The 21013-nt window shown below is 36.2% G+C and overlaps 1 protein-coding gene across 1 annotated transcript in view; it reads right to left on the reverse strand.

The window, feature by feature from the left end:
- parp8 (poly (ADP-ribose) polymerase family, member 8) overlaps nt 1–21013 on the reverse strand; it is a 102853-nt gene that overhangs the window by 13142 nt on the left and 68698 nt on the right. Inside the window, exons 8-16 of the mRNA XM_088629524.1 lie at nt 15102–15162; nt 14740–14830; nt 14113–14179; nt 13608–13736; nt 12059–12614; nt 11246–11299; nt 11061–11156; nt 2633–2725; nt 66–191 (exon numbers count right to left, since the gene is read on the reverse strand). Coding sequence (XP_088485650.1) covers nt 66–191; nt 2633–2725; nt 11061–11156; nt 11246–11299; nt 12059–12614; nt 13608–13736; nt 14113–14179; nt 14740–14830; nt 15102–15162 — 1273 coding nt within the window. The remainder of the gene's footprint in view (nt 1–65; nt 192–2632; nt 2726–11060; nt 11157–11245; nt 11300–12058; nt 12615–13607; nt 13737–14112; nt 14180–14739; nt 14831–15101; nt 15163–21013) is intronic.

The following is a 21013-nucleotide window of genomic DNA, read 5'->3' on the forward strand; positions in this document are numbered from 1 at the left end:
TCTATCTTGAAGAACGAGGAGGAGGATAGAAGGAGAAGCAGCAGAAGAAGGATTATAAATTATACCCGTGGGTTGAAGGCCAGTGTCTTAGAATCATTAGGATCAACCACTGAAGGATATGGCTCGAAAATCACAACTTTCCTTGGGGATTCCAGGGCCGATCGACACATGGAGACCAACAAATCAACAACCTGCAGGAAAATCAAAAGAAAAGTGTACATGACTTTTAAGCAGAAAGTGTAACATCCGGTTTATGGCAACAAGGAAACTAAACTGAATATACTGCATTGGACTTATTTAGTATTCACATTTCAGTAAGCAACTAATTATTTAAAGAACAGTTTATTTAATATTTATACAAATGTAGTTAATGTGTGCCCTATACATCTTAAGAATAAGAAATAACTACCAAGAGCTTCTTTATGTAAAAGCTAAGCTTTATTTTTCACTGTAAACCGCCACCAATAACATAAAATCAGCATACAAATCTGTTAAAGTTTGTTGTTTTTTTTCCTGAGGAGTTGATTTTTTTCATGAGTCAGTGTGGCATAGGAAATGTAAAGAAAACAGTACTCAGGAACTGATCTAACCTTCTGAAGATCAGCTGAGAGACTATGGGATATAATATTATGATAATGTCCATAACACTATGATCATTTTAAATTTTAACACAGTCAAATTTAAAATGATCTTAGTTAAAACATATATAAAACAGCTAAAATGTTAAAAAAATTAATTATATTACAGATTACTATCTAGAATGCGGTTATCTGCTGTAAAGATGTAATCTTGACAGGACACTTTTTTTAAATGTCTGTTTTCTAAAGAATACACACATTTCTCAGCATAACCTTGCAAAAAAAAGGATCGATTTGCATCTGGTTGTTTGCTAACATTTTCCAAGTATAGATGCTTGTTGGATATTACTCTTCAGTTTGGCAGTTAGCAACACTCAAAGGTAACCTTGGTTAATTTGGAGATGACTTTTATTGCCAGTATGATCATTTACGTACTGTATTTCAAAATCTATTCTTTATCAGTATTGCCAAATGCAAATTGATAAGAATAATAAAGATGTATTTGATGTATTTTGTATCTGAATGATGTGGCTTGTATACTGGCATTTACAGGATATTGCAATTCCACGTGTGCTTGTGAACTGACAGATCCGAATGAGCACCCACTTACAGGTAAAAGCATAAACTAAAATTTGCAGAGTGAATAATGCACCGTTTTACACATCTTTTTTGTCTACCACAGTTTAGGAGAGTAGAAATATTGTAGCAATAAGGCCTATTATTTCACTTTTAATTTAGTGTTATTAAAGATTTTTTATAATCTTTGTGTGCCTTTACCAAGCAGCCTGGAGCCTCTCTCTAAATGCACACAGAGGCCCCTCTTCGTGATCTCAGTCACAGAATGGCCTAGTGTTCTTTTTGTGTGGGAAAATAAGGGAGGCGAGTTTGTCTTTTGGATAACCAAACCTTATGGTATCTCAGCTACTTACTAACTTTTGTTGCCCCTTATAAACTAACCCAACACATCTCCATTGGCTAACCACTTGCTCTCTAAATCTCTCCATCTAAATTTGCAATCTGACTTTTACAACCACGTGACTGCAACAGTCCAAGTCTGAACTTTTGTCGAAGATGCCAGGCTGAGAGAGTGTGTCCATAAAGTGCGGAATTCTATCCGATATATTCTTCCTAAAAAGAAGAAATCTTGTGTTCACGAGCGCACTGTTATTTTCGCCTGATCAACAAAATTAGACTGTTGGACTCTTTCTTTTTGTTGACCTCCAGAATGTCTGAGTTTTCTGAACAAAAACTATAGCTGGAATGCGTTGACTTTCCCCTTGTTTAACTTGCCAGATGTCATGAGAACAAACTGTGCAGACCGTTTTTAAAAAACGAAGTCAGCAAGAAGCTACTTTTGGCACAGGTGCCTCAGCCTACCTCAAGGAAAAGCTCTCTCTCCTCTGTCTGCCAATACCTGTGTTGTGTAGTTGTGCTGTAATTTAAATTAATGTCTGTTTTTAAGCTTGCCACCTGAATTACTTTATTACCAAGATGAATTAGAGTAACCAAGAAACTACATGCTGTTTTACACTCCGCATTCAAATTCAAAGGGCTTCATTGGCTTTAGCGATTAACTCCAGTGGTGTCAAAGCAGATGCAACTAACATAACATTTACAGAATTTACAATAAAACATTTTATTGGACATAGACATACTGGACATCATATAAAACATTATTGTGAGACAGACTGTGACAGGACATGACATACTGGGCTGCCAGCTCAATTGAGTCTCCCCATTCCTCTCAAAGTAGGATTGGAAGCTATTCTTCTTTTGGCAGGTGTTGGAATTGTGGGATTAGATTTGTTATTTTAATGAAGAATGGGTGTCTAATCTCCATTCCCTGACTATAGGAGGTGTAATACTGTTATAATTTACTTGCATAGCAAGCTAGTGTCTGGATCTGATTATTTGCTGTATTTGCTGATTATTGGAAAATCAATACTTCTTAAATTTAAATGACAATACACATTTTTGTCCTGTGGCAGCACAGTATCAACTTAGTCTCTTGTCACTCAACATAAAAAATATTTAAAAAAATAATCATGCTGTACCTGGGCTCCGGTAGCAATTTCATCCGCAGCTTCATTCATTACTCCCAGTGTTTGGAAAGCAAACACACACAGCTCTCGCTCACATACTGTGGGCTACAAACAAAAACAACTGTTACAAATACTGATGAGCATTTTTAAAAAGTTTCTAATGCACAGGATTCTTGGTGAGAAATCAAAGCCTTTAAAAAGTTCTCTATAAACCATTCTTACTATAAAAGACCAACTAGCCCATTTGGTTGTTAGAAGCTAATCAATCCAGGGATTTCATATAGCCAATCCTTAGAAGACTGCCGTCCCAATTTCTATGACCAGTTATCAAATCTTGGTAACAAAATAATTTCATAAATGTTAAATTAAGCACAAAATCATGAACTTTGTAAAAGTACTGTAAGTCACCATGTTGCCACAAATGCGCATTTGAGTTCCCATGAATTGCGATGTTGTGTAGCCCTTCCTGCTCACTAGTCACAACGATGACTAAAGTAATGTGATGTACGAGCAAATTCGTACAAGTTGTGCCGCAGATATTTCACTGTAGTTCCAATGTGGTCCGAGTTAACAAGTAAGTAGTATTTCTTGGCAAAACCGTCTTGAAATCGAAAGCAATATTTCTATTGGATTAAAAGAGATGTATTCACAAGCCTATTTGTTTACAATGTGAAAAGGCTGCAGCACACCACTGGACGTTTTGAAGCCTCGTTCTGAATCGCAAAACATGGCGCTGAGAATACCTGGAAATTTGCCTGTATATTCTGAAGATGTCCATTGGGTTGAATTTCTATTTACATCTGGTCTTCTTTATTGAAGACTAAAAAGGTTCAGTTATTCAGCCTGTCAGAGTAGAACACCCCCTTAAACCCCAGAATGTATCTAGTAAGTTTTCTCTGCATTGATTTCAGAGCAGCAATATCTTTTTAATAATGTGTTGACAAAACTGTACATAATATTGTAAGAGATCTTACCAAGCTTGAAAACTAAGGGAATGCAATACTCTGCAATTGTCCATAATAAAATGGAAAACATCTGGACAGTTGTATATTTACCTGGTCAGTAAATACCGTACAGTATATAGTATCTAAAATAAACATAAGTACATCAGAATCTGGATCACAGATATAAATTGAGTAGAGCAATGGATCCAGTGCAGATTCCTTTGGCACTCCACTAATTACATCGACCCAGTTTGAGCATTCACCTCTTACTTGTGCTCTTACACTTATTTTCCCAAAGATAAATACAGAGATACGTTGGTAATGCTAGGGATGTGTTTTTGAAAAGTGCACCATATAGTGAGTTAATGGAAAATTATTTATTTTTTTCCAATTAGGGTAACTATAAAAAAGCAGGAGTGTTGGTTTTAGGACTTAAAAAGACTACACACTAATGTTAAAAGTATTTTGGTACATTTTTTGTTTTTCTTAATACATCACCAATGCAGAAAATGAAAGAAAACAGTTCTCATGACACATAAATATGTGTTACAAGTATAAAAAAAGCATACAAATAGCATACTGTTTTTAGCTCTGTTGTGTAGTACTGTAAAATAGTGATGTGAAAATCTTGGACTGGAGCTTGGCAATTGGATTTTTGTGTTTGAGGAGTCATTCTGCTAATGCCTTTCCCATATTGCTACACACAATATTTAATACAGTAGTAAAGATATCACACAATAATTGTTTACATTTGCTAATGTAATGTATGTTATATATTTATGAATACAGTATGGTGACATACATAGTGCTTTAGAGTGCTGAAATGAAGGTAACATGCTATGCCAGTGCTTTTTTAATCCTGTCATAAAACTGAGATAATGTGTCATGAAAGATGCTGTATACAGTGCCTTGCGAAAGTATTCGGCCCCCTTGAACTTTTCAACCTTTTGCCACATTTCAGGCTTCAAACATAAAGATATAAATTTTTTATTTTATGTGAAGAATCACCAACAAGTGGGACACAATTGTGAAGTGGAACGAAATCTATTGGATTTTTGAAACTTTTTTAACTAATAAAAAAATGAAAAGTGGGGCGTGCAAAATTATTCGGCCCCCTTGCGTTAATACTTTGTAGAGCCACCTTTTGCTGCGATTACAGCTGCAAGTCGCTTGGGGTATGTCTCTATCAGTTTTGCACATCGAGAGACTGAAATTCTTGCCCATTCTTCCTTGCAAAACAGCTCGAGCTCAGTGAGGTTGGATGGAGAGCGTTTGTGAGCAGCAGTTTTCAGCTCTTTCCACAGATTCTCGATTGGATTCAGGTCTGGACTTTGACTTGGCCATTCAAACACCTGGATACGTTTATTTGTGAACCATTCCTTTGTAGATTTTGCTGTATGTTTGGGATCATTGTCTTGTTGGAAGATAAATCTCCGTCCCAGTTTCAGGTCTTTTGCAGACTCCAACAGGTTTTCATCCAGAATGGTCCTGTATTTGGCTGCATCCATCTTCCCCTCAATTTTAACTATCTTCCCTGTCCCTGCTGAAGAAAAGCAGGCCCAAACCATGATGCTGCCACCACCATGTTTGACAGTGGGGATGGTGTGTTGAGGGTGATGAGCTGTGTTGCTTTTACGCCAAACATATCGTTTTGCATTGTGGCCAAAAAGTTCGATTTTGGTTTCATCTGACCAGAGCACCTTCTTCCACATGTTTGGGGTGTCTCCCAGGTGGCTTGTGGCAAACTTTAGACGAGACTTTTTATGGATATCTTTGAGAAATGGCTTTCTTCTTGCCACTCTTCCATAAAGGCCAGATTTGTGCAGTGTAAGACTGATTGTTGTCCTATGGACAGACTCTCCCACCTCAGCTGTAGTTCTCTGCAGTTCATCCAGAGTGATCATGGGCCTCTTGGCTGCATCTCTGATCAGTCTTCTCCTTGTCTGAGCTGAAAGTTTAGAGGGACGGCCAGGTCTTGGTAGATTTGCAGTGGTCTGATACTCCTTCCATTTCAAGATGATCGCTTGCACAGTGCTCCTTGGGATGTTTGAAGCTTGGGAAATCTTTTTGTATCCAAATCCAGCTTTAAACTTCTCCACAACAGTATTACGGACCTGCCTGGTGTGTTCCTTGGTCTTCATGATGCTCTCTGCGCTTTCAACAGAACCTTGAGACTATCACAGAGCAGGTGCATTTATACAGAGACTTGATTACACACAGGTGGATTCTATTTATCACCATCAGTCATTTAGGACAACATTGGATCATTCAGAGATCCTCGCTGAACTTCTGGAGTGAGTTTGCTGCACTGAAAGTAAAGGGGCCGAATAATTTTGCACGCCCCACTTTTCATTTTTTTATTAGTTAAAAAAGTTTCAAAAATCCAATAGATTTCGTTCCACTTCACAATTGTGTCCCACTTGTTGGTGTTTCTTCACATAAAATAAAAAATTTATATCTTTATGTTTGAAGCCTGAAATGTGGCAAAAGGTTGAAAAGTTCAAGGGGGCCGAATACTTTCGCAAGGCACTGTAAATTAAAAAAATGGTCACAATCACTATCAACCCAATCATCAGCATTCTTATTATTGCTATGAAAAGAGACCCAATATCTTTTAGTTTTTCAGATGGAAGTAAATGCTCTAGTTAACAGCAATGAACAGCTGTGGTACTAATATCTCATTAATTGCTCTTTGATTGTACTCTGTGATGTCTTTGCATCACAATAAACGCAGTCCTTGGACATGCTGATGACCGCTTTGTATAATTTATCTGTCTGTTTGGAGATGTGTCCCTTTCATAACTTGCACAATTTTAAGCAAATTAAGTGAAATTAACAACGATACAGTTTTTATTTTAAACCCCTATGCACTCAGCATACTTCCAGATTTGTATTAAATTTTATTTTTGTATTGTATAAAAACATAATGCCAGATAGCATTACTGAGGCCTAAGATGTTAAAAAAGAAGTTCCTGATCAAGCAGATAAATAAAATAAAATAAATGTGTTGATAAATATAAGCACATATCCATGTAATAACAGTAAACTGCTCTGCACATTCCAAGTGATACTGCACAGGAAAGATAATTCATAAAATGGTTCATCGACCACCAATTACAATAAATATTAATATTCATTATTATTTATTATCATGTATTTTGGGGGGGAGTGCTAAAAACCCATGGTCATGCTACATTAGCTTTAAGATGTAAGATAGAATTAATCAATTTTACACTTCAGCTCCTGCCATAAAATTAAGATAGAAGATGTTTATGACTATTATTTTGCTGGTGTAATTAAACATCAAATCACATAAAGTCTATATTAATAGAATACCCTCACACTGATGCAGGACATTACGTTTCATGGTTTAAGAAAGCAGAAGTGGGACATTTTGACCATTCACATAATATACAGTATATGTACCATACAGGGTATAAATGAACAGAACTGAAATTCTTTAATAATAATTATTATTATTATAATTATAATAATTGCTTACATTTATATAGTGCTTTTCTGGACACTCCACTAAAAGCTCTTTACAGGTAATGGGGACTCCCCTCCACCACCACCAATGTGCAGCATCCACCTGGATGATGGGACGGCAGCCATAGTGCGCCAGAACTCTCACCACACATCAGCTATCAGTGGGGAGGAAAGCAGAGTAATGAAGCCAATTCATAGATGGGGATTATTAGGAGGCCATGATTGGTAAGGGCCAATGGGAAATTTGGCCAGGACGCCGGGGTTACACCCCTACTCTTTTCGAGAAACGCCCTGGGATTTTTAATGACCACAGAGAGTCAGGACCTCGGTTTTAAGTCTCATCCGAAGGATGGCGCCTGTTTACAGTATAGTGTCCCCGTCACTATACTGGGGCATTAGGACCCTCATGGACCGCAGGGTGAGTGCTCCCTGCTGGCCCCACTAACACCTCTTCCAGCAGCAACCTTAGTTTTTCCCAGGAGGTCTCCCATCCAGGTACTGACCAGGCTCACACCTGCTTAGCTTCAGTGGGTTGTCAATTGTGAGTTGCAGGGTGATATGGCTGCTTTAGACTGAATAAAGAAGCCTTCAATCTGATTTTTCAGAGAAGAGTTATTCATTTTTCTGAATGGAAAAGGCAAAGTCAATCTAAACTGCTGGACCCTGTGCCAGCTCCAGTAATTTTAAAATATGCTGAAAGAAGAAATGGTATCAACCTCAAGAACATGACTAGGTAGTTTGTTCCAGATTTCCACAACCCTATATCCAAGTGCCTCTCCTGCTCTTTATTATAAAGGCACTTTGCCTTCGTTTCTATTTTGGTTGTCTGGTTCATTTTTATTGTTGATTCTGAAACATTCTTGGGATAACATTGATTAAACCATGACTATTTGAGGTGAAGTGAATACCTCCATGAATGCCAAATTGGCCAGTTAATCCTTTGCATGGTACTCTTTCAGGTCCTGTAACGTTATCTTCTGTTCACTTTGTCAAGGCAGAAATGGATTTGCATAACTGTAGTGTAGATTGTGGTAGTATTCCACAATATTCTTCAGGCATGAAGTCCAAATCACAGGCTTAAAGACCTTGAATAACTCATTGTTATCCACACTTAGTAACTTTATTACTAAAAGCCTTGCACAGATCAGATGTCAGAAATTGAAAAACTGTGAAACATACTTCTTTAAATAAACTTAATTGTGGTTTGATATATTTGAGACATGATAACAAGAAGCCAGAATACAGAATTAAATGCCAATTACTGTTGCTACATCTATTATTTACATTAAATATGTTGACCTCCAGATGTGAGGAATATACTCACAGTCACATATTGAGGATATGAATTCTCATTATTTTCTACAGAAATCTCAAAATACTTTCACATGTAGTCTTGTTAACCCCAAAGAGAAGCTCCTAGTCCACTGTCACTCTGAATCACTGAGTAATTACTGGGAGTCTCTTGTATTTTATCACGTATGTAAGACCTTCTAGACTGGCTGTTTGAACTGTTTCTTATTGTTGTATTGACCTGAACTAATATATAAGACTCAGGTATTTGATATTTATTAATTAGCTAATGCACATGCTAATGGAAATGTGAAAAGGGTACAATACTGTACAATCACCTTAGAATAGAGCACTTGAACATAACACTACGCAGACTATTTCACAAATAGCATCAAACATGTCTTTCATGGGTCCTTGCATAGAGAGACAGATGTATTGAATAAAGCACTGAAGAAACTTCACCACTGCTGGTTCCAACTCAAAACCCTTTAGATGACAATGGAGGAAGCAGGTTTGGTTAGGTATTGCTTTACAGCAATGAGCTTATCTGACTTCTTGGTTCCAGACATGTAAGAATTGCTTTCTAGAATACTACCATTACGGCTCCCCTGAATTGAGTAAATCTTGATATTAAACAATAAAATTATTGTCACAAAATCTGAAATATAAAATATAAAACAGTGGTTTGCAAACCTTTGTTCTAGAGAGTTCTATGTGCAAAGTAAGTTGATGAATACACAAATACATATCCCTATAATATTAAGACATTAAAAAAAATCTATACAAATCCTCTGTGTTGGCAAGGAGATTTACAGATTTTTGGAAACTTAAATTCAAATATCAAGGCAATGAAAAAAGATTTCTAAACAATTACACAAAAGAGAAAAATAAACTAAAGCTGTAAATCATTTTTTTAGTATTAGTAAAATATTTTTTATTAGTAAAAAATTCTGTAGTATCACTAATGCTATAAAAATGCTTCGGAATTACAAATTTGTTCATGGAGATTGGTTATTGCAAGCAAACAATCCCTGCAAATACAATAATTCCAAACTCCCAACAATGCCTTGTATAAATTAGTTCACCTAAAGCACTCACCTTTCACTCATTATGATACAGATATTTACCTGAACGCTACTTAAAGGTAGCTTTAAAAGCTATACACTCAAGATGAATGTAGAATATTGCTGCTTTTAAACTTATGGGACTGCTTGTATTGCCCTGTGTCATTCTAAGTCTGAAGCATTTCTTTATGGATGTTTTAGTGTATCCATGGACAATGCAATGATGAGTCAGTACAAGCTCTCTCCTTCCTGTACTAGAGGAATGTTTCTTTTGTGACTCAGGAGTCCATACTGAGAAGTATGATTTTCAAAACTGGCAATGTAGCACACAGATGTTTTGGGGCACATGGCTATCATACAGAGAGACATAAATCTCTGCTTAAGTTGTGCCATAGCTCACTGGAGATGAGCTCTCAAATTTAGAATGTTGGTGCTCCAGAAGCACAGCTCCAGCAGATACTCATGAAATGCAAAATTCAACATACACATTTCCAAATTAAATAAGCCTTCAAAATACTTGAAGCACCAAAAAAGAAGAAGTTTATTAACTTTTCTAATAGCAACTTTAATAAACACCACTAGTGTACATTAGGCTTTGTAAATTGTGAATTTGCAAAACTGTAAAAATTTCCAAATGACAGGAAAATATACTGTCCATTAAAACTACCAAAACAATTTCCAATGAATCTGTGTAAAACTGTGTCAAAACATTTTGTGATAACATAATGGATTATTAAAGGTGGTGCTAAAACATTTCATAATCATCTGGTTTTGCTTTGACATGAATTTTTAAGTGTTTGCATGCATGGTTGTAGAAACAGTATCTGTGGAATACTGCATTATCTCTTTAAAACAAAAAGATACATTTTCATTCCAAGTTGACTAGTGATAATTAAAACACCTAATTTATTCAACCCTGGACTCTTGTCACTTGCAGCATGGTATTTTAATGAAAATCCCCATGTCCTTGTTAGCAAAATCACTCTCTGCTCACCATGTTGTTTTTGTCACTGGATGAAACCAAATGATAACAATAGTTTTCGCATTAAACTGCAAAAAAATATATGAATCTAGAACAATTATTATAAAAATCACATTTTTCATTTCTTCTATTAAAATCATTTACTCTGTGATAGTGTGAACATGTTTTCCTATGAAAACTGAGCAACAAAAAACTAAATGAGAATTGGTTTCTAGGTTATATCTAACTGTAAAGCCGTCTGAATTTGTTTTTGATGCAACCAAACAGGAATTTGTAAGACAGGCCCTATAATACCCTAATAATGATAATGATACCCTATGATATGATACCCTATACAGTATATACAGTATTACTGTATGCATATTGGATCTGAGATCTAGAAAACTGTCAGCATATATCATAGAGTTGGACAGATAAATATCCATAAAATGTAAGTTGCACTGTATATTCACGTCCAACACATTTATTATGATAAAAGTACAATTTCTACTTTGTACTGTCTTTTTGTGTCTACAGATTCACCTCAGGAGATCAGTAAATGATGTTGTTGATGTCCTTGGTCCCCAGAAATATCATTATTTGGTAAATCTATTGATTCAAAGTATTAGAAACACAATAGTTTGTACAAAGCTGACAAAATGACTAATTCTGATTTATTGTAAAATACTCACTCTCAACATTGGTCCATTCTGGAACACATGTGGTTCATCACATACCACACAATATTCATTAAGTACTGGTATTCTCTGTTCAGCATATTCCATGGTCTAAAGGCAAACAAAAATATAGATGTTTTTTAACAATTAATATTTATAAAGTTAAGGCAAGTTCAAGAAGCATCATTACTAGAACTTACCTGAACAAGAAAGCCTCGATCTCTCACTGGGATTGACTTTGCTCCACAGTTTGGCTACAATGATAATGATAATATTCTCAGTCTTAAAATTGTACGACTAACGTAAAAGAGGCAGATTTAGGTTCCTGTAGAAATGTCAACACACTATACATGAGATTTTGATCACCACCTTCTTCATTCACTACTTGAACTACTCTCTCACTACTCTCCGTAAAATTTAATAAAAATAACTAAATATATAAACCAAACATTACAAATAACAAATGAATCTAAAATGTACATCTGCAAAAATAAACATCTTCTGTAGTATTATCAATTTGAGCAAGACTGAAAAATTCAGCACACTATTATTTAGTTACATTACACTTAGCGAAGACCAATTAAGACTGTGAGTTATTATTATTTAAAGGAGCACATTTACCAAATTATTGACTTTAAAACATGTTATACCGCAAAATGTAGACTAAAGTGTAGTTACAGTAATGGCTTTTGCTGAACTGGTGTAGACTTAAACAGGATATTTCAAACTTTTGTCACAATCGATGGCGAAAAACACATTTAATTTTTGGGACAATGCTCTTTTCCAATTCTAATTAAACTGACTTTTTATTAGGGAAAATAAAAAAAATCTTAGTTGTTTTCAAGAAAAACAAAATATTACCCATTTCCAAGAATTGCAAAATTACATTATGCTAAAAATCACAATAACTCCCTGATGGAATATGTATAAGCATGAACATGATAAGCCAAATACTTCCCAGTTCCACAATCAAATGTCTGAAACATATAGCATCTTTGTGTTTCAGTACTTACAGTTGGCTGAGAGGACAAAGATGGCGCTAGCATGCCAATAAGCCCTGAGGTAAGAGAGAGTCGCCTGCCCTCAGAAACAGGCTCCTTGAAGAGCTCGGTTTTGCCCATTTTGGTGTTGCTGGAGTAGGACCGGCTTAACAACTTGTGGTGCTTAAGTCCGTCCAGTTCCTCTGTCCGAATAGTGCTTGAGCAAGATCTGCTCAGGAGCTTGTGGGGCTTAAGGTTGCTGTTGTGCTCACATCTAGGATCTCCTGAACATGATCTTGGTAGAAGTTTATGAGGCTTTAAAGAGGCACAATCATCCTGCTTCAAAGAGGCAGAACAGGGCCGGTTCAGGAGTTTGTGGGGTTTCAAGGCCACTGTCTGCTCAGCCCTTGGGTCACTTGATAAAGAGCGCCCCAGAGGTTTATGGGACTTGTTAGCAATTCCATCTTCTGCCTTAACTGTACTTGAACAAGTCCTGCGCAACAGTTTATGAGACTTTGACACTCCATCTTGTTCTGCCTTCAATTTTGTTTTATTCTTTCCACATCCAGGCGGAGGATAGCTTGGTGATCTGGAATTGCATGATATAAAAGAGAAAAAAAAGTTCCACTTTTACAGAAGTTCCCTGCTGAAACTAGTGGTTCATCTAGTTGAACTATATCTCAGTTTTTATTAATTGTTTTTTAAATTATAAGTGGACTGAGAGCGTATGTTTCTCCCAGCTAGTACATCATGCTAGTAGTACATCATAGGGTTACTCTCAGCAATGCTAGAATTCATTTATACGGCTGAGTGGACTAGAGGCAAACTCAAAGACAAAACAATGTCCACAGTTGGAACATGAACCCAAAACTACCACCCTTCACAGCCCCAAATGTTAATCATTAACACTATATTAATAAATATTGAGGATAAACATACAAAAGGAATGATAAACAAGAAGTCCTGAATGTGTTAAAATTATTTTGTCTTGGGCTGCATTACTACCCATTACCTGACCATGTTTTCTGTGTTGCTTGTTATTCCATAATTATAATTTCATGCTTAAAAGATTATTTCCCATAAAAGATATGTCACCACTGCAAACCTCCACTGAGATTCATTCATGGACACAGATTAAATTAGCTTGTTGAATTTAGCAAAGCCACAAAGAGAGAACAGTCAGCAACACAAAGCTATCACAGTCTGCAGTGTCTTTTGTATCAGGCTTTACACTGTCTGGCTTTTGATATTGAGATTAGTACTTTTGTTTGTTCATGGATCACAAGGCCTAAAACTAAAAACAAAATTTACACCACCTGCAAAAAATCATACTTGCTTTTCTCCAGAGAGCTTTCATCGATGCTTGTAGATGTGACAAAAATGAGATTCTGGATAGTGTTAAACAATTTAAATATGCTGTAATTTTGTAATTTTTAGAAAATATGCAAAATGCACTAAAATATTCTCATTAAATATTTTCAACTGTTGCCTGAAAGATATTTTGATTACTGTCTAAACTACAAATATTGTAGCAAAGCTTTAAATGTATAAAACTGAATATTAGTACATTAAATATCTTTACCTGCGCAGAGTTGAAAAGATGTGCAGAGGAGACTTCACCTTCTTATCTGTCTGTTTTTTGCTATGTGGGCAATTTATCTTTTCTTTACTTTGATGCTTCCATTGCTGAGTGACAAATGTCTGCATTATCCTTAAAAAAAATACATAATGATATTTTATATTGTTTAATAATGTTTTACATAATGTCATTTACATGACTAACATATAGATACATAGAATTTGATTTCTTAATGCTGACAAACACTACAGCTCCAAATGCCTTTTGTTATTATTGGTACTGGTACATCTAAATATTGGTCCATTTACTGTATATATATGAAGAAAATATTTTATTCCTCTCATACAAATATGCTTATGTGCACCCCAAAGTGTAAAAAATAGTAATGAAAGCAAAAGGCGGTGCTGTGTCAACATTATGGTAGTACTGTACATTAATTGTTTATGAATTACATTAGGATATAAGGCAACCAAAGATAATTTTCTGCACAAATCATGCATAAACTTACTTTTTCAACTGATGTCCGAGTCCAAACCTCTCCTTTGTAGAGACCTGGAATACATCAACTGTCGGAACTGAAAATAGAGAAGTCATTATTGTTTAAACACAATATTCAGGATAAAATTTTTAGGAAGAATCCTCATTTAGGGATCACCTAGCACAATGATACATTTTAATGGATTTTTTATGTTTAATTAAGCAAGATGAGTAAGTCCATTAAACATCTACCGAACATGAAAACTTTTATTATTAAGTGAAATTTTCATGTTATTGAAATTTTCAATAGTTCAGATTCAAAACGCAATCTGAAAGTGCAGTTTTAGGGAGCTACAGAAACATTTAAATGTAATATTTAAAAACCTACTATATAGTATATAACACACTGGGATAAATTTCACTAGGTATTCCATAATGACAAGCATCTGTGTATTATGGACTCATTGACAAATCTTTATGGGCAACTTTAAATTATATTTTAAACTTTTAACATAAATTAATCCATGAATTAATTAATCCAATCCTGAAATTTAAAGGGTTAAAATTATAATTAATAATAAGGCTGGTAGGTATAAAAAATGAACACATGATCCAGAACATTATTAACTGAAAACATTTTTAAAAAACATTGTCTAACCTGGGCCATTCAAATACTGGGTGAGTGAACAATGTAACCGCACTATCACAGGCTCTTTCCTGATTACATCCCAGGCAAGAGCAATTTCTTCCTGTTAAAAACAAATAATTGAAAGCATTTTAAACAGGTACAGTATGCTGAATATGAAACGTTTCAGTAACATGAAAAATCTCAGTCAGTTCTCCTTTGCTCAAGAACACCACCTAAAACATATTCTTGACACAAACTGGAAATCTAAACGTGTTATCCATACTGCTTTAATATCAATTGCAATTTGATCTTTACATTAACATATTTTATAGTATGCGCAAGTAATGTTGATTCCAAATATCACTACAGATGAAAAAAAATATATAACTTACATCTAGGAAACTGACATCAATATGCAAATCAATGTCAACATCGTCAATTGCACCATATTCCCTGGAAAACAAAAACATTTAAAATAAAGTATTGTTTCATGTAGAAAGACTTTGCAGAAAGCATCGTTTTCATATTTTTAGAAAAACTATAATGTTGCAGAAGTATGTTGGTAAGAAAGTAGTGTAATTTGGTGCAGATTTGGCATTGGCTCAAATGGCAGAGGGAGTAAGAGCTTAGCCAAGGGATCCTTGATGAAGTGGAAGCTGATGTAGATTGAGCCAAGGAGCTGTTGCACATGGGGACAGGGGATGTGAAGTGAATGTCAGGAAAGGTCAGCATGCCACCTGTATTTACATACAATTGGCTACTCAGCAAATGTGCATTTCTAATGTTCAGCACCTGCATCATCACTTGCACTACACTTGTGACACAAAGTGGAAGCAAAGATAAAACATGCTAAAAGTCATAGTCGATATTTTTACCACCACTGTGTTTCCTAGTTATACTATGTTAGCATTTTTCTAATTGATGCAAATTATCACTTTACATTTTAAGTTATATCAGAACACCTTCAAGTTATCTGGTGTTGTTATCAGACAAGCTGAAAGCATGCTTTCTCGTATGACAAACGTTTTTTTTATTTTTGAATAATCAGAAAACAGAATTAGATTAAAAAGTTTAAGACCTATTCAATTAAGAAGACTTTTTTAATCTGAATTCATTGCACAATTCAGTGCAAGAAGGGATGATTCAAAATGGATCCAGATCCACCTGAAGCAAATATATAACAAGGGACTCCCTATAAGTACTTTTGCACATATTTTATTCAGGACAAGGTTTAAAAGAGCAAAAGCAGTGTTTGAAGATTTCATAAAATCAAACATTTATATTGACACACATTTATATTAAGAGAAAAGGTAGAAATTCAATTCTGCATCATACATTTCTAAACACTTGGAAAATTATATTGTGATTTTTTCAACCTGTCCTTGGCCCAGGCCACTGTACCTAGCTGCTTCAGGACAACCACCATCGTGCCAGCCAAAAAAATCCGCACCCACATGCCTGAACGACTACCGCCCTATTGCACTCACCCCCATCATAATGAAGTGCTTTGAAAAACTACTTATTCCACACATTAAAGCCTGCATTCCAAAAACACTTGATCCTCTCCAGTTTGCCTATCGCACAAACCACTCCATGCAATCTTTATAGCTTTACATTACGTTGAAACTGATGTAAGGGAACATGGTGGACTGGAGGTGAAAGATGTAAATGTTCTCATTCTATTTAATCTAGACATGTAATCTTCAAGACTGCCAAGTTCTTTGCTGTACTGCCAAATTCAGCACAAACACCATCATCAAGTATGCTGACAATACCACAGTCATAGGCCCGATTACTGACAATGATGAGACAGGGAGGAGATAAAACAACTTGCAGACTGGTGCCGAACCAACGACCTATGTCTCACCATCAGCAAGACCAAAGAGCTGATCTTTGACTTCAGGAGACAAGGAAAAGTCCACTCCCCCATCTACATCGAAGGGTCTGCGGTGGAGATGGTGAATAACTTCAAATTCCTAGGTGTACACGTCTCTAAGGAACTCACATGGGCACTCAACACCTCCAGTCTCATCAAGAAGGCACAACAGCGGCTGTACTTCCTAGGAAGGCTGAAGAAAATACGCCTGCATCCACAGATCCTTACCAACTTCTACAGATGTACGGTGGAGAGCATACTGACCAGCTGTATCAGAGCCGCATCTGACCAAAAGGCTCTGCAGTGAGTGGTCAAAACTGCTCAACACATCATCGCCAGTGCCTTACCATCCATCCAGGAAATATACAACACCAGAAGTCTGAAAAAAGCCATTAAAATTATGTCTGACCCCACTCACCCCAGTCATAACTTGTTTGTCCCCCTACCATCTGGCAGAAAGTTCCGGACGCTCCAGTCGCAAACAACTAGACTCCAAAATAGCTTCTTCCCCAGAGCCATCAAGCTGGTGACGCCCCCACTCCCTCCCATCATACTATGATCTCTCCTCACTTCTTCCTGTACCCACAATGACTGTACTCCAACACCACTACATACACGACAACTGAATGTAAGCCGAAATTGTACTTAAAACTGTACTAGTTGTAATATTTATTAATCACCGCATTATGTTTGCACTGTTTTTGTCCTGTTGTTTTCTTTTCTCTGTTTGCGTATTTACACAGTTTTGATTACACTGTTATGTTATTACACTGTATTGTTATTGTGTTAATGTTAATGTTTATTGTCTTGTTTTCTGCTCTATTTATATACTGCACCTGAGTGACTAATGAGAAACACTTTTCAGTATACTATGCACCTATGTAAGTATAATTACAAATAACGTTGAACTGTTGAATTAACCAAGGGTTTTGTTTAATATGGTCGTTAAGACATCACTGGAAACGAACATTAAATGATATGATTTGAAATAAAAATACACCTCCTAAAAGACTGCAGCTGGCCATCCCTGGCTACATTATACCAATTAATTTTCTAAATTTATCTAAAATCATGGTATAGTGTTTACAAATTGATTGATTGAGTGTTCAAGTAAAATCCTTTAAAAAATAACACTATACAGGGTAATTATCACAAAGACGGCACCCTTTTCTGCCAGAAGTGGCATTCTGAGAAGTAACCACTGAGAAGTAACAGGGTTCTCTACACTGTAAAGTCCTGAGGGAGAAGGTATCCTGTGACAATTTAATTCACACAAAATATCAGACCAGTGCTGCTAAGGTTAAAGAAGAAAACAACGAGGAAACTTTCTATTCTCCTTCCTTGAGTAAGGGGCATCACTCTATGCTATTTTTCATTTATTTTCTATGCCTATTTCAGTGTTAAATTACCTGTAGGAGTAATGCACACATTGCTGCTATCCAAGTTATTTTCAACACAGCTTAGAAGTATCAATGAATTTGTACATACAGTGCCTTGCGAAAGTATTCGGCCCCCTTGAACTTTTCAACCTTTTGCCACATTTCAGGCTTCAAACATAAAGATATAAATTTTTTATTTTATGTGAAGAATCACCAACAAGTGGGACACAATTGTGAAGTGGAACGAAATCTATTGGATTTTTGAAACTTTTTTAACTAATAAAAAAATGAAAAGTGGGGCGTGCAAAATTATTCGGCCCCTTTACTTTCAGTGCAGCAAACTCACTCCAGAAGTTCAGCGAGGATCTCTGAATGATCCAATGTTGTCCTAAATGACTGATGGTGATAAATAGAATCCACCTGTGTGTAATCAAGTCTCTGTATAAATGCACCTGCTCTGTGATAGTCTCAAGGTTCTGTTGAAAGCGCAGAGAGCATCATGAAGACCAAGGAACACACCAGGCAGGTCCGTAATACTGTTGTGGAGAAGTTTAAAGCTGGATTTGGATACAAAAAGATTTCCCAAGCTTCAAACATCCCAAGGGGCACTGTGCAAGCGATCATCTTGAAATGGAAGGAGTATCAGACCACTGCAAATCTACCAAGACCTGGCCGTCCCTCTAAACTTTCAGCTCAGACAAGGAGAAGACTGATCAGAGATGCAGCCAAGAGGCCCATGATCACTCTGGATGAACTGCAGAGAACTACAGCTGAGGTGGGAGAGTCTGTCCATAGGACAACAATCAGTCTTACACTGCACAAATCTGGCCTTTATGGAAGAGTGGCAAGAAGAAAGCCATTTCTCAAAGATATCCATAAAAAGTCTCGTCTAAAGTTTGCCACAAGCCACCTGGGAGACACCCCAAACATGTGGAAGAAGGTGCTCTGGTCAGATGAAACCAAAATCGAACTTTTTGGCCACAATGCAAAACGATATGTTTGGCATAAAAGCAACACAGCTCATCACCCTCAACACACCATCCCCACTGTCAAACATGGTGGTGGCAGCATCATGGTTTGGGCCTGCTTTTCTTCAGCAGGGACAGGGAAGATGGTTAAAATTGAGGGGAAGATGGATGCAGCCAAATACAGGACCATTCTGGATGAAAACCTGTTGGAGTCTGCAAAAGACCTGAAACTGGGACGGAGATTTAGCTTCCAACAAGACAATGATCCCAAACATACAGCAAAATCTACAAAGGAATGGTTCACAAATAAACGTATCCAGGTTTTTGAATGGCCAAGTCAAAGTCCAGACCTGAATCCAATCGAGAATCTGTGGAAAGAGCTGAAAACTGCTGTTCACAAACGCTCTCCATCCAACCTCACTGAGCTCGAGCTGTTTTGCAAGGAAGAATGGGCAAGAATTTCAGTCTCTCGATGTGCAAAACTGATAGAGACATACCCCAAGCGACTTGCAGCTGTAATCGCAGCAAAAGGTGGCTCTACAAAGTATTAACGCAAGGGGGCCGAATAATTTTGCACGCCCCACTTTTCATTTTTTTATTAGTTAAAAAAGTTTCAAAAATCCAATAGATTTCGTTCCGCTTCACAATTGTGTCCCACTTGTTGGTGATTCTTCACATAAAATAAAAAATTTATATCTTTATGTTTGAAGCCTGAAATGTGGCAAAAGGTTGAAAAGTTCAAGGGGGCCGAATACTTTCGCAAGGCACTGTAGGCCATTCCCCACCCTCTCAAATAACTCTTAGAACGTTGTCAACAGCTGGCTTATGGTTAAAATGTAATGACAGAATTATTTCACTCTTAATATCACTACATTCAAAGTGTTTTCCAAACACAATGAACAGGAATGCAAAAAAGAAAGGAAAGATCTACTTAATAAGCAATCAGGTTTATATCTTTCTAATGTAATTATAGTACTAGTCTGACCATACCATATCTAATTCTGGAAATGTAGCCTTTACAAAATTGTCACACCTTTTGAACTGACTATCAGATTATGTATTGTAAAATAAAATGAATAATTTGACTTTTTTATTAACACAGTGTTTAGATTTAAAGATGACTACCCTACAGACAAGAAGAACACTGTAGTATGGCATGCTCTGCGGGCCCTTGTTAAATAACTATCAGTATTGATTGAGCTATTCTTATGTTACAAAGGACATATGTGATAATGGGGGAACTCCTCCCTCCATTTCTGATAATAAAAACTTAGAACTAAATAAGTAATGCGAGGAAACATAAAAAGCTGAAGTTGTAGGTTTTCTGGCCTTGGGAATTTACAGGCATGTTTCATGACGAAACACAGACATTATCAGACCCAGGGATTAATTGCTTACATGAAAATAATCCAAACATACCTAGCACATAACATCAAAACAGTGCATGTACTATAGAAGATGAAAAAATTAAATAGCAAAGGCAATGACAAACAATATACTGTATGTTAAAATAAATACAGAGCATATTGAATAATAAAACTAAACTAATATTATATTAAGTTCTTATCGTCAAGATCTAATAATTAGTGTTCTACTTTCTAAGTTTTTGTAGGTAATAACATTTGAGTTGCTGAAGCTAACATATTTCTGTGACTTCCTGGCATTTCACCAGCAGCAAAACACTATGCTTGCCAAAGCAAAAGATAAGGGAGTTTTTTTTTTTATAAAAGTAAAACACAGTGATAAATTACTATGTCTTAGAACATCGGGATCTAAGAAGGAACATTTACATTCTTCAATTATCAGAACAACATATGCCAAAACATTTGGGTAAAAGGTTTTGGGTAAAATTCAGAACTGGCAATTTTGAGGACTGTCCTGCAATGGAGGAGGCACTACACTTAATATCCTTAATTCCTCAAACATTGATAGATGATCCTTACACATATTTAAGTTTTTCATTTTATTATTTTTTTCAGTGTAATCTGTAAGGATTTTATTGCAATATTCTCCAAGATGGTACGAAGATGTATCTTTTCAGGTGCATTATGAAGACTGAAAAAAAGTAACTGCAAGAGAAG

Source organism: Lepisosteus platostomus, chromosome 4, assembly GCF_059453375.1.
Source record: "Lepisosteus platostomus isolate fLepPlt1 chromosome 4, fLepPlt1.hap1, whole genome shotgun sequence".
Taxonomy (NCBI): domain Eukaryota; kingdom Metazoa; phylum Chordata; class Actinopteri; order Semionotiformes; family Lepisosteidae; genus Lepisosteus; species Lepisosteus platostomus.